At 34.5% G+C, this 13,627-nt stretch overlaps 1 protein-coding gene across 1 annotated transcript in view; it reads left to right on the top strand.

Moving 5' to 3' along the window:
- The window catches only part of LOC146145698 (uncharacterized), a 28,134-nt gene that overhangs the window by 562 nt on the left and 13,945 nt on the right, over positions 1-13,627 (top strand). The window contains exons 2-12 of the mRNA XM_083389670.1: positions 138-293; positions 1,072-1,276; positions 1,542-2,996; positions 3,789-3,972; positions 4,389-4,530; positions 5,004-5,081; positions 6,630-6,736; positions 7,667-7,744; positions 8,372-8,504; positions 9,574-9,751; positions 10,118-10,214. Coding sequence (XP_083245796.1) covers positions 147-293; positions 1,072-1,276; positions 1,542-2,996; positions 3,789-3,972; positions 4,389-4,530; positions 5,004-5,081; positions 6,630-6,736; positions 7,667-7,744; positions 8,372-8,504; positions 9,574-9,751; positions 10,118-10,214 — 2,804 coding nt within the window. The 5' untranslated portion in view covers positions 138-146. The remainder of the gene's footprint in view (positions 1-137; positions 294-1,071; positions 1,277-1,541; positions 2,997-3,788; positions 3,973-4,388; positions 4,531-5,003; positions 5,082-6,629; positions 6,737-7,666; positions 7,745-8,371; positions 8,505-9,573; positions 9,752-10,117; positions 10,215-13,627) is intronic.

Below are 13,627 nucleotides of genomic sequence, written 5' to 3'. Positions count from 1 at the left end.
ACCCAAACAATATGCGTTGAGGACCTGTGATAGGATTCTAGACCAGTGCCATTTATTCAAACATTTTAATCAGAGTTATCTCTTTATGTTTCACTCTTACTCCCTTAAAAACTTAAAACTGATTTTTTGTTATTTAGTGATGACGAATGGACAAGAAATCTGACGAAAGTATGGCCCCGGCCCTGCACAGCACAGAACACAATCAAGCCAGCGCCAAGATCAAGTATCATCTCTGCTTGCCGCCAGACTCAATAAGAGCCGATTTAGCCGAAAACCAAACCATATATGAACAGGCAGGTCCACCTGAGTAGTAGGTGTTTTTGTTTTGTTTTTTCAATACTCGCGATTTTCCAACTGGAGTGCTGTTTTGAATGCTCAAGAGTGCCAATTAAAATTTAATTATTTTTTCAAGATTCTAGTGTTTGCTCTATTGCTAGGCCTCCAGGTTTTATTGTTTGTGATAAGTTAAGTGAAAACCATAAAAAACACTTTTTCTCGTGCACAGTTAATATGTTGTGTTACAATATTGTTAATTTGACATCCCAGTAATTCATTATCAAAAATGCTTTTTTTTTTTTCAACTGATACAGGATACTACAGATTTTTTTATATATATACCTGAAATATGGCCAAAATTTAAATTATTGAACAGAAATCTGAATAACATTTTGGGTTTGCTACCTATATTTATTAAACTCTTAAAATTTTGTATGTTAACTTACCATGATGTTGAACAAAAATATTTTTTGCAATAAAATACAAAATTTGTTGGTTTCTTAGAAAAGATCATATCATACTTTTGTAGTAAAGTATCGGTCAAAATTTACTGTTACCATTAAATATGTAGAGGTGAAATGTTGCCCCATATTATAAGTAAACCTCTAGTCATTTATTTTAATACCTTGGGTAAGTTTAGACTTGTTGTGCCAAGCCATGATGTAAGAAAATGAGTCTATAAGTCATTTACTTAGCCTTTCCAATGTTATCATTAAACTCCTATATACATACAAAATTTACATGACAGCCGTCTCACGATTTTTTCGCTTATATGCCATTTATTTTGTAATCCAGATGAATGGTGTGCGAGAAGGGGAGAGCACTGAGGGTGCAAAAACCTCTTCCGGAACCGAGGGTAAAACCAATCCGATGCGGGAACGCACCAACCACGTCAACTCTGTCGATGATCCGAACATTGTAGCGTCAAACTGTCTCCTTAATGTTCAAAGCAACGGAGGTTCAGGAGACTACATGTCGTCACTTGCTCTTCTTCAGCAAGGTGAAATAAGATTTTTTTGTCTTATTGTGTTTATTTTTTTTATTCATAGGTGTGTTTTCTGGAGAAAAAAAACTCAAAAAAATATTATAACAAAAAAATTGTTTATTAAAAATGTGAAATTGATTCTTATAAATTTCTTGGATTTCGGCTTGGGTTTGTAATAAATTGCTTGGATTTTGGGCTTGGAATAGCTTTGGATTTTAGGATTTTGGGCAGGAAGAAAACAAATTGCCTTAAATATTTAAGTTTTGTATTTTTTTGACAGACATAAAGAAACGAGCTCTTTTGGAAAAGGCAAAAACGATTCGGGACCACGACACTGAGCATGGTACTGGAGATGGCCTTCACAAAAACAACAAAACCAATGGTTGGTCACTTAAAGAGGAGACAAGTTCAATAAATCCAGCAGAACAACTCGCATCCACTAAGAGCAATCTCACAAACAATGACTCTGTTCCAATCCAGGAATCCGTCGGAAGTCCTGAAGTGCAACATGCGTCGAGTAGCTTTGATTCAGAAACCAGCTCTGTTTCAAACAACAATTGTAGTGCTACAGCACAGAAGGCAGATGAAAGTGTTGTTGTTGGCCATAAACCCTGTTTGAATTCGAATGAAATTTTAACTGATATTCAGGACAAAACCAATTCGACTAAGCATTGTGATTTAACTTCTGAAACTTGCCTTAATGGCAGTTGTGATGAACCTTTATCGAAGGATTCCAAAGCGGAATTAAACCTTGGGGTACCTAAAACTTTGTGTAACTCAAACGGATTAACTTCATCATCAGGAAACTTACCCAACACTGTGTCTGAACAAGCTGTTTCGTTGATAAACCATGATACCACTGCCATATTACCGTCACGCTCAGAAGTTCCACCTGTTTCAGACAACATTTCTTTGGTGGTTAGAACTGTTTTGAGCAAAATTTGTGATTCTGTTGTAAGGATCAATAAAACATCAGGGCGAAGTTCGAATAATAACCAGTCTGTAAACAGCGACCCTAACTCTGAGCCAGAAATGGATGAAAGGCCAGCTAATAGTCCGCCAACAGCCCCGTCTGCCTCAAACCTTAACCTACCTAACGCCAGCGGAATAGCACATGGACTTATTTCCAGCACCCACATAAAGAATCTTCCCCAGAACCTAACAAACACCCTACTGGAGCTGGCCGCATCTTTGGCATCAAGCCAAAACATGCCCGAAAACGGGGACCCTAAAAGTGCAACAAGCTTTTTAAACGGACACAGGCATGCGTCAGCCAAAAGTTTAAATTTTGAAGACAATCCTCCTAAGGTATATGAAGTAAGCAGGATTTCCAATGCCGAAGCAATACGATCCCAGCACACTTTACAGTTTTTAGATGTAAAAAGTCGCCACTGCCTGTTAAATAAGCAAATAGCATCTCTTACGAGGCGTCTTAACAAGATTCGAAATATTGCTCTGACCACCAAAGCTACCGGTCACCTCAAATTGGTGGCACAGCATTTTCATCCACACGAAATTAACAGCAAAACTGAACTTGAAAAGTCAGCAAAGTCAACTTTTTGGAGGGAAGATTTCTCTGGAAAGCTACCTGAATTGGATAGTGGCAAACTTACGTCTGAGGACCTAAACTCTGGACTTATCTCGGTGGATGGAAATACCTACAATGAGTCCCATGTACTAGCAGATCAAGAAAAACAATCGAAAGGAATGCAGAAAAAAGCAAAGACAAAATTAGGTATGTAAAAGTAGTTGTTGATTTGTTGCCTTGGCTTTGTTCAGCATACCAATGTTTATTTAAAGACTTTATTTATCATTTGAATCAAATATTTTAAACTATACTCAAAACTTCTCCAGTTTTTCATGATTTATTACATTGTTTTACTTAAATGGAAGAAATACAGGACACTTAGTTCTGGCCAACGTACTACAGTGTTTCAAAGAAATAAGTACCTCTATATTTAATGCTGATTTAGTAAAACATTGATTAACAAATAAACCACAAATATTAACACTGCTGGTAATAAAATCTTTGACTAAACTATTCAAAATTCAGGTCTAGATGTTCCCTGGTAGGCTAATTGAATTTAGCCTTTTCAAAGGCAACTGATTTGTTTTTTTTGTTTGTTTAATAGTCCCAACTATACACAAAATCAATTTGTACCATTACTTAATTTGTCTACGGTTACCTTAAAACAGTGGTTTCCAAACGTTTTTAGCTCGCCGTACAAAAATCTTAACTATTTAGCGGCACACTTTTAACAGAACAACAGTAGAATAATTTTACAATCGTCCTTGAACATACGACAAACTCTATGTAAATGTCTCAAAATTATTAATTTCCAATGAATAGTGTGTATTTAAGGCTAAAATACTTGCGTGTTTGCCTAATTAACAATACTAATATGAATACCTTATTTTCAAAATTTACAAAAAGTTTCAGACAGGCAACACACTTAACTATCTCTCGAGACACACAGTTTGGGAATCACTGCCTTAAAACATGATTATGCAAAACTTATTTTTTCAGGAATTTTGAGGAAGGAAGTGCGTTTTGTGCAATCACTGTGTGACCCTGACCTCACTGACGAGAGTTCAGATGAGGATTCCCCTGAGCTTGTGTACAAATCTGGTGAAGGTTTTGTTCCTTGCAAGCGAAAGGCCAAGCATTCTTCACCACAAGATCAGCAAACCGGTGAAACTGCTCAATCAAGGTCCAAATACAATAATCTTTAATATTTTCTTTTTTTTTTTTCAAATTATTTTTTTTAAATTTAGTTTTCTTGTGTTGGCAAGATTGGTCTGTCAATATTTAATGTGATATAAAAATTAGACAAGTAATATCTATTTAATGATATTTTATCTATAAAATTAGTATGACAACAAAGTAAATTTCCATTAAGGTCAATTAAAAAAAATGGGTATGCTATGCACAGATCTGTAATGTAGCTTGATAATGAATTGCAAAGCTAAAAAGGTCGAGTAGATAAACATCATATTGATTTTTCGATACAAACCTGTATCATCTAAATGAAAAAAATTTGTAATTTATATTGAGATTTTTGCTATTTATTTTTATGTTAATGTATGTTTAAAAATACAAAAGTCTAACCAGCGTTGTTACCTGCAGATTAAGGCAGGCCCAACAAACTTGGCTAAAGCAAAGGCTCCAGGTCGCCAAGAGGTGGACATGGCTGCAGGCCCAAGTGTCCGACCTGGAATTCAAGATTCGCACCCACAATGAAATCTACCGGCAAATCAGATCCAACAAGGTATAAATTGCAGCAAATTCATACTTAGCATTAGAGATGCCCGATACTTTAGTTTTTCTGCAATACGCATGATACATAATATATACAGATACACAAGGGCTGCCAATAATTATCATCGCTACTATGCTCTAACAAGTGAAAAAGATTAAAGTGAAAGATCCGGTAGTTGTTTTCCAGGCTATTATTCCAAAATTTGCTTTAACCTTTAGCTACCTCCAGTTGTTGGTTTTATGGATGAAATTCCTATATTAATTTGCTATCAGATCAATGATTCGGACGTGTACCAATTCGTCCGATTCTACCACTTAGCATCGGGTATCGTCAGTTTGTCACTGATCTGATATTATCGGACATCCCTTATTAGCATTGTGCAAAAAATTATTAATAAGATACTAATTATGTAATGTTTTTTCGTTCATGCGCTGTTGCAGCAAAGCAATATAGTTAGGTTCACTTGTGTTAATATTTTTTAGAGCGAAGTCATTCTAGGACAACCTCCGCAACCCAATTCATCTACATCCACTCCATCTGGCAACACAACAACAGCCCAGGTAGAAATTTACTTTTACCCTCGCTGTCCTGCAAGTAGAGATTGTTACCTAGGAATTACCTTTGGCTAGCTGTAGCGTAAAATAAAGTCCCAAATATATTTAGAATGCAATGAGCGGGCTTTAAAATACTGTGAGTGTCATAATAGCCTTTTATAGTGGCCGTAATAGGTTGCTGAATTATTGGATTTAAACATTAAGTTAAACGTGTTGTATAATTGTACATCACTCACACACATAACAAAGCAGACAAACCTATTTCAATTGGTTTCCCAACAATTTAACCATGGCTGGTTAACACTAACCACAGCAAAATGCTGTGTTTATGCTCAAATTTTCTTAAAAATGTTTGCCATCGTCTGCTATTAAGTAAATATCTAAAGTAAAGCGTTTCAAGACAACCCGGCTTATGTTTTGTCTGAACCTCTTGTAGGATTTGGTAAACTCCTAACTAGGGTTGGCAAGCCTGTCAATTGACTGGTCAAATACGGTCAATTGACCGCACTTTATTTAAGCAGTAAAAAATACTCATATTGGATTCAAATGTTGTAAATTTTTTAAGGGTTGTTTTGCGATTTGAGTTTTTAATAATCTACACAAGTTGGGGTATACCACAATCTAAGGCTACTTAGAAATTTAGGAGGACCAAATCCCTTGTCTCCAGTGGACCCGGGTGATGATTTAGAAAATTCAGATAGTAACAAAAGTTGTGACGAGGAGTTAAATGTGTTTTTACCGATGTATATATTTATTTGTTGTTAAATTTCGGTAATAAACTTTTTGACTTAACTTGGTGGTTGTACTAATGGTAAAAATTACTACAATACTTCTATATTATTGTTGCAAGATGGGCATGGTTTTGCAAAAATTCTTATTGATAGTCAAAGAATAATTGTTTTTGTTTTACAAACCATTGTACTTGAGCCAAAACGTTCATATATTTATTTAAAGTTACAATCAAGGTTTGTTCTTAACTTCAATTGCATCATGATAGTGTGTATAGCTTTTGACCGGTCGACCGGATTTTATTTTACTGGTCAAATGCCCAACCCAACTCCTAACAATACAGGCAATGATCAATAGATGACTTTGTTATTAAGCTAAATTGCTTCATTCAAGTCCTATTTCTTCTCTTGCCATTGAGCTACAAATTTATAAAGTTTTTTTTACATATGGAAGCTGAAATACTTTGCACGCCAGGATTCTCCACACATTTTTATTTTTATTGAGCTTTGCTGATGTTTAAAAGTATTTTTTTCTTTTACATTTTTAACTAGATATCTATGGCATTATAATACTTAGTGTTTTTGTACACAAACCAATTATGCCTGTTTTAAAATCTTGGCAAAATAAATATATTTTTAATTTTAAGAAATTATTTAAATATATTATATATATTACTTTGCACATGTTTACAATATAAGCGTCTGTATTGATTTTTGTACAAAAATAGAGGTTAGTCTAATTTTGTATGCCTTTGAAAATATAATTAAATTTCTGTTATGGTGTTAATTATTTATTGCAAAACACTTTTGTTTTTTTGCGCTGCAGCTACCACCTGTCATCAGCCACTTCTCTTCGCCCATGTCAACCTCAACCAATACATCACCCTTGAACATCAGTAAAATGATGCAGAATGTCAACAGACAAACAACAAAGTAAGTTGAAAACTGATATATATAATGAACGTTGAAAAAATAATATATAATAAACTTGAAAAAAAAGGGTAATTGCTATACCAGGGTTACCACAAAGTCTTTTCATTTTTATAAGTCTTTAAATAGATTTGCTTGTTAAAAAATTTTGAAAAACCTTTGTTTTCTAAAAGTTAGGTGTTTGAAAAATGAACTAAAGTTTTGTGTTTAAAAAATGACATATTTTACAACTTTTTAACTGTATGTTGACTATGGAATTTAAACTGTTTTGTGTTCAAATTATATTAAAAACACGTGAAGTGATCCAATTGTACATCTTGGAAAATCAAGTTTTCTTTAAAAAGTATTTGCATTTGTGATTTTTTTTCATAGAAGTGTGTCTCAAATATATAGACCAGATTTGGCCAAATATCCCGATCACTACATGCACTATTCATTTATATTTATATTATATATTGTTTTTTTGTGCAAGGTAATAACTAATAACGGATTATGATTTTACTGACTATTAGGTTGTTTGTTATTTGTTTTCCTTTTCTTTTCTTTTATTTGCAATTATTTCACAAAAAATAAGGTATCAGCATTGGAATATTAAATAAAGAATAATTAGAATATTTTAAATTTGTCAATCTCTTGCTAGTGCTTTGTCTGGCCATACAAATTATAAAAATAAGGACTAAAAGGTTAAAGGCCTAACAAAAAGGAAAATACATTCCTTATTATCAGTTGTCAAACCATCATTAATTTTTCAAGAACTACTATTTTGTGGAGTGTAATACTTTGTACTGTACACTCATTGTTGGCAGGTCTTTTGTGCCATTTTAGGTTAATGATTGTCAAACCTTATCTCCCAGCACTGCTTTATTTTCACAGAAAAATTGGCCCTGCTATATTTGCAAGGCTAAAATTGTTATGCTCTGTTTGTTTTTCAAGTTTGTTGGACAATCTTTCACCTTTGTCTGTTGGAACTCCTTCGCCACATTCAGCGCAATCGGAAAGTAGAACTGAAAAGTAAGTGTTTTTTTTCCTGAAAAAAGTAAATTTTTGAGTGTAATTTGTAACTCACCACATTACCTTTCTAAGACATAGATCAAAAGAGTACAAATTTGTTTTGGGTTGCCAGGTTTATTAAATGTACTTCTTTAGTGCCTACAAATCATTGGTTTTCAAAAAAACATTTTTGTATAAGTTCGGAACAGCAAAGTTTATTAAATACCAATACATTTATTTAATTGCAAAAATGACAACTTTTGGTTTTTAAAGTAACTTTATTTACTTGGAAATGGCAAATAATGCTTTGCATTTATTTTCAATAACTCTTATTTTTTTAAATTATTTACTTTATTTATTCAGAGGTTGACAGAAAGTTATCAAATGAACAAAACATTCTTCGTTTATTGCCTAGAACTTTTTAGTTTTCAAAAGAAATCTATTTACTTGGATACGGCGAAACATTTTTCATTATTTTTCGACAACTTTTAAAATATATACCTTTGTTTATTCGGAAGGAAACAGAAAACTTTATCAAATGGCAAAACATGTTTCATTTCTTGCCGAAGCTAACAACTCTTGAATTTATTCGTCTTAGCGAAACAGAAAAGTTTACTCATATTTTATGCAAATTGTTTGCATTAACAGCTCCAACAGAGGAGACAACTCTACTTCCCACAGCGACGCAACATGCATTGCTGCCAGAACCAGACCACTTCAATATCCTGTCAGGCAAAGGCGAATTGTGAACGCTAAAAGCCTTTGCCGGATTTACTCCAAGGTAAATAAATTTGTAATATTTTCAAGGTAGAACTTTTCGATTGTCTGGCTTCTAAAAGCCATTTTATCAGGATTTGTCACATATCACAATTTAGCACTGTTTTATTTTCGCTACCTGTCAAGTTACCATCTCAAATAAAAGAAAATTGTTGTTTTGCTGTCCAATATTTTGTTCACTCATGTTGTTGTTTTCATTTTATTTCTTTTCAATTGTTTCTGGACCTTTACCTTTTGCTATTTTGAACTGCTTGATTATATTTTTGTATGCTTGTTTTAATATTCTGGCAGCTTTACAACAAATAAAAAAAATAACTGAAGAAAAAAAAAATTTAATCCACCTGTGCATATGTAAAGCTGCCTCTTGATGTCAAAGTTATATAAATTATAGATTAATTGTTAAAGTAGCTATCTATTTCAATTGGTCTAATTGCTATTTATCATTAAAGAAAAGCAATTAGGCCTATAGTGGACATAAACTGGCCTGATGTTAAAATCTTTTTAACATAATTTGGCTGTTCCGGTGGCAAGTTAACTGTTGTTGATTCATTTTTTTTACGCCTACAATTTTTGAAATTGCTTCAAATATGTTGGTTTTATAAGTTTTTTTCAAGTTTAAGTGAAACCAGAAAAGAAAATATTTGCCTAGTCTCTACTGTAATACTGTTTTCAATATAAAGTTAGTTTAAAATCCTTTAAAACAATGCAAACTGAATATGTAAAAAAGAAGATATCTCCTCGCCCTAAAGCAAGTTAATGACGACAATGACTTCGAATGGTAGCAATATAGGTTCTAACCTATAGTGACTGATTTTGACTGAGACAAGAACGTCTACAGTATATTGCCTTTAAAACAAGTCTGGCCTCTAAAAATATAATATTTTTATCAACCTGAAAGTGTATCAAAATGCAATCCTGCCTTTTGTAATTAAATCTATACTAACACCTAATTATGAAATATTGTATGGAAAAAATTATTTGACCATGTACTGGCATCATCAATCTAATACTAATTTGTCAAATGAAACTTGCTACCCATTTAGTACCAAACTAACCGCTGTCGCTTTTTACAGTCCATCAGACCCCCAACCTTTTCGCACGAAGGCAGCCTGGTGTCCAACCGGTTCCACACCCACTCTCCGTTCCACCGGGCTGATGGCAGGCTACTGGAGGCGCCAAAGAGCAAGGACCTTCAATGCCGGGCGTCCCAGCATGATCATTCCTACCACAGGATTCTATCCACAGAAGAGGGTATTTATTATCTTATTTATAATTTGGTTTAAGAGAACTGTAGAGCATTCGCCACTACCATAAATATATATTAAAAATAAGTGACAAAAAACAAAATCAACTAAATGCTGTTGATTCATGGACATAGATATGTATTTTTGTTTATGTATCATAGAGTTATGAGCGTAGAAGACTCTTTTATTAGTAGAATTTGGCAGTTAAGAAAGCCTTCATGATTGGTCACCAGTCACAATTTTTTAAACTTTCATTTTTGCCACCTGTCAAGTTACAATTTCAATTTCAAAAAATCCTTTTTTTGCTGTCTAATATTTTTTTTCATTTATTATAATCAATACCTGTAAAAATAAATTCACCCTGTTACCCCAGATGTACCCCTCAGTCTGCGGGTGAACTCGTTTATGAAGAGCAGTCAGAAGTGGTATAACGATAAGCTGTCCAAAAGGGAAAGGCGTCTGGAAAAAAAGTAAGTGCCCTTTCTCATTAAACTATAAAGAAAATCACTTTCTCTTGTTGTACTCAGCCTGTAATACTCTTGTTATCTGGTTTTATCGTCTTCTGTCCAATTTTATGCTGTCAAATTTATGTGAGAATGTAATTAACTTAAAACAAATCTTATCGAAGGTAATTTCGACTTTTGTTCGGACTAAAATGACCCTACTTTGTTGGAATAAAGGATGATAATAATTAATCAATTTAAGTTTAACGTTTCGTCCGTCATGCTTTTTTGCTGAGCAAAATTTTACGAATCAAATGATTTATTTAGAGACAGATTGCCGTTTCGGGATGTCCTACTTGCAGTTGTTATTTTGGTGTTTGTCTGTTTTCTCTTGGGAAAGTCCACATAGGTCGAACTACGTAATTGACCGATAAACCAGTGTATTGATTAACTTTGGTCTACTAAGTAGGATTGTGACATAGTTTAGGTAACATCGGATTGGAGCTTCTGACTTTTCGCTCCGACTGTAAATCAACCTAATAAGATTATAACAAGCCCGTGATATTGGCACGTTAACCATTTCAAGTTTGTTTTCGACGTGTTTCAATTTTACCTTTGATGGGTTTAAGTCACTTTTTTTCATAAAATAAAAAAATCGGCTGCGTTTAAAGCTGTAATATAACCTGGTCTCATGTTAATAATGGATAAAGTCGTACCAAACAGTGAAGTTAAAGCAGCTTCACATTCTTGCTAACATAACCGTTGTTTATCTCAAATTCTGTTTTTTTAGTTTAACATGAGGCTTACGCAAATCAGTAGCGGGTTTCTCAAAACTTTTCAAAACTAACAGTTCGATGTGATAAAATGTAAAATACTAAATATAGGACATACTTTTATTTTATTTAAATTTATAAGGCATATACTACCGTGTTTAACCAGGAACGGTGGTGTACGTTTTTTTTAATGCAGACCTCTATAGTTAAACGTTCAATGGGAATCGAATCAAGCGGCTCTACGCATTCTCTTCGCGTTGAATGCCACCGGTATAAAGTTTTGCACTGCTTCCTTTTCTTTAACTGGGCCCGCATGTGCGACCGGCATATGGCTTTATGCGATGCGCTTTGGTATACCGTTATGTTTTCCACCAAGTCAATTAGCTCGTTTACAGGGATCGCGTATAACTAATAAACCAACCCTGTCTAAACAACCAAGTTCCTTGGCGTGTTATCTTAAGGCGTGTAGTTCTGCAGGTCACATGTCTGAGCTTAAGGTCTATGACTAACACAAAACCTGGCGACGTGTTTTACCAGAAACTGTAAAATATGTGGTATATTCTGTCTTGTGAAGTTGCCTTTATCAAAACGTCGGCGGTTATAATAAAAAAAGAGAAGAATCATTCTTAACTGATACCAAGTCGTCTGTTTACATGGCTTTATTTTACAGCAAATGGCGCCTAATTTCACCGGCCCTGAAAAAATCACCCTAAAAGTTAATCGAAAAGTTGGCCGTTATAATAAGAATCTTTGAAAGAACAACGATTTTTAATTGCTATCAAGTAGTCCCGTTTACACGGCTAATTTTACAGCGAATGAGCGACTTATTTCACCGGCCCTAAAAAAATACCCGAATAGTTAATTGAAAAGTCGGCGATTATCATAGGAATCTTTGTCAGAACAACGCTTTTAAATTGATACTACCAAGTAGTCCGTTTACACGGCTAATTTTACAGCAAATGAACGACTAGAAGTTTTTCATGGTCACTTTCTTGAAAAAAACGCTGAAAATAACTGTTAAAATTCCCTGGCAAATATATGCGGCGAAAAAAGTAGTCCCGAACCGTCGCACAATTATCGGAAGGGAAATAATCATTGGAGAACTTGGCTTACCGCTCCCGTTGTTTGCCGATGCGGTCGAAAATCAATCGTTATAAAGCAACCATGTTTGTTGACCTAAAACGTCATTGGGGAGTCTGCTTGTATAAATAAATGTGCAGCGGTTTGAAGCGTAACGATGACGCTGGTTTAAGTTCACTTCGAGTTATATGCTGCGGTAAGGCGTTTATTGGCTATTTAAAAGTTCTAAATCTGTGACTTGGGCCATATACGCTTATACGTGTCTTAATAATGGAATTGTTTGAAGTCCAACCATACAGTCTGGTTTAGCACTCCAGTCTTTGACAAAGACTAGGCGCAGGTTTCTAAAGGCTGCATTTTACATAACTACAATTTTAAAGTTCTAAATCTGTGACTTGGGCCAAATACACATACGTACGTCGTACGTGTGTTAAGTCCAACCATACAGTCTGGTGTAGCACTCATGTCTTTGACAAAGACAACGCGGGTTTCTAAAGGTTGCATTTATATAGCTACAGCTTTGTGAAGTCGATTTTAAAATATATTAACATGACAAACTTCTATTAGTTTGATTGATTTTTCTAAATTAAAATGCAAACTTGGTTGCCAACAGACTACCTTGCACGGCCATTTTATAATAGCTAGGCTTTTTACACCTTGTAAAAAAACAAGCTGCATCTTTTTAACATCTAAGGCAAAACTATTACAAACCCAATTTGAAAATAGGGGTCGCACTGCTTTTAAAGTGGTTGTGTTTTTAGTATGTACAATTGCGTTGGTAAATCTTCACCACATGTCACTCCTACTTGCAAGTAGTCTGATTATTATGTTTTGTAATTTGATATGGCGTAAACCTAGCAGGTCGACTGTAAAGATATCCTTATTACGTCCCGCTTCTTTGTTGATACGATAGAGCAGCTCCTTATGGCATTGTTTGTAACTTGGTACACCCTTCGGCGATATTTTAAGAACCTTGATAGTCGATTAGTGCCAAATTCATTAGTCAGTTGTTGGCTATTAGGTTTGTCATTTTACGTTTAAAAAAAAACATGAAAACAATCCCAATCGCTTTTTACAGTAAACCAGTGGTTGTCTGAGGGGTCGCCATGAAATGTATTAATAAAACCATCAATAAAAAAGGGATACCAATGCCATAATCTGTTAGCCGTAGGAGTAAAACACCTATCAGTCTAACAATTGTGTTTATGTCATTAGCTTTAGTAAACCATACGTGTTTATGACATAGTCATTCGGCTTGTTTCCAACAATAGCCGAGGCACAATACATATTTTTCACGTAAGTTTTCGATATCATTTTAAAGGGTAAGAAAAAAAGAAGAAAAAGATTAGGAACCAGTGCAGTGAACCATTTTACCGTGTTATGTCAGCTGCAGAAATACATACCGTTGCATTGCCTTAACACTGCCATTGCTCTTTAGAGGTTGTCAACCTGTGTAAGCCGGTAAACTGAATCAGTGTAGGTTCTGTCTGATCTATTCCGAGAGACGCGCTTTTTTATGCTTGATCAGGATGTTGACCGTATTAGAATGCCAGCCAGATTCGGAGGTCTTGGCGCTACCGATCAAAG

The sequence above is a fragment of the Ascidiella aspersa genome, chromosome 5 (genome assembly GCF_963924565.1).
Source record: "Ascidiella aspersa chromosome 5, kaAscAspe10.2, whole genome shotgun sequence".
NCBI classification, from domain to species: domain Eukaryota; kingdom Metazoa; phylum Chordata; class Ascidiacea; order Phlebobranchia; family Ascidiidae; genus Ascidiella; species Ascidiella aspersa.
The sequence above is the reverse complement of the archived record's forward strand: the minus strand, read 5'-3'. Positions and strand labels throughout refer to the sequence as shown.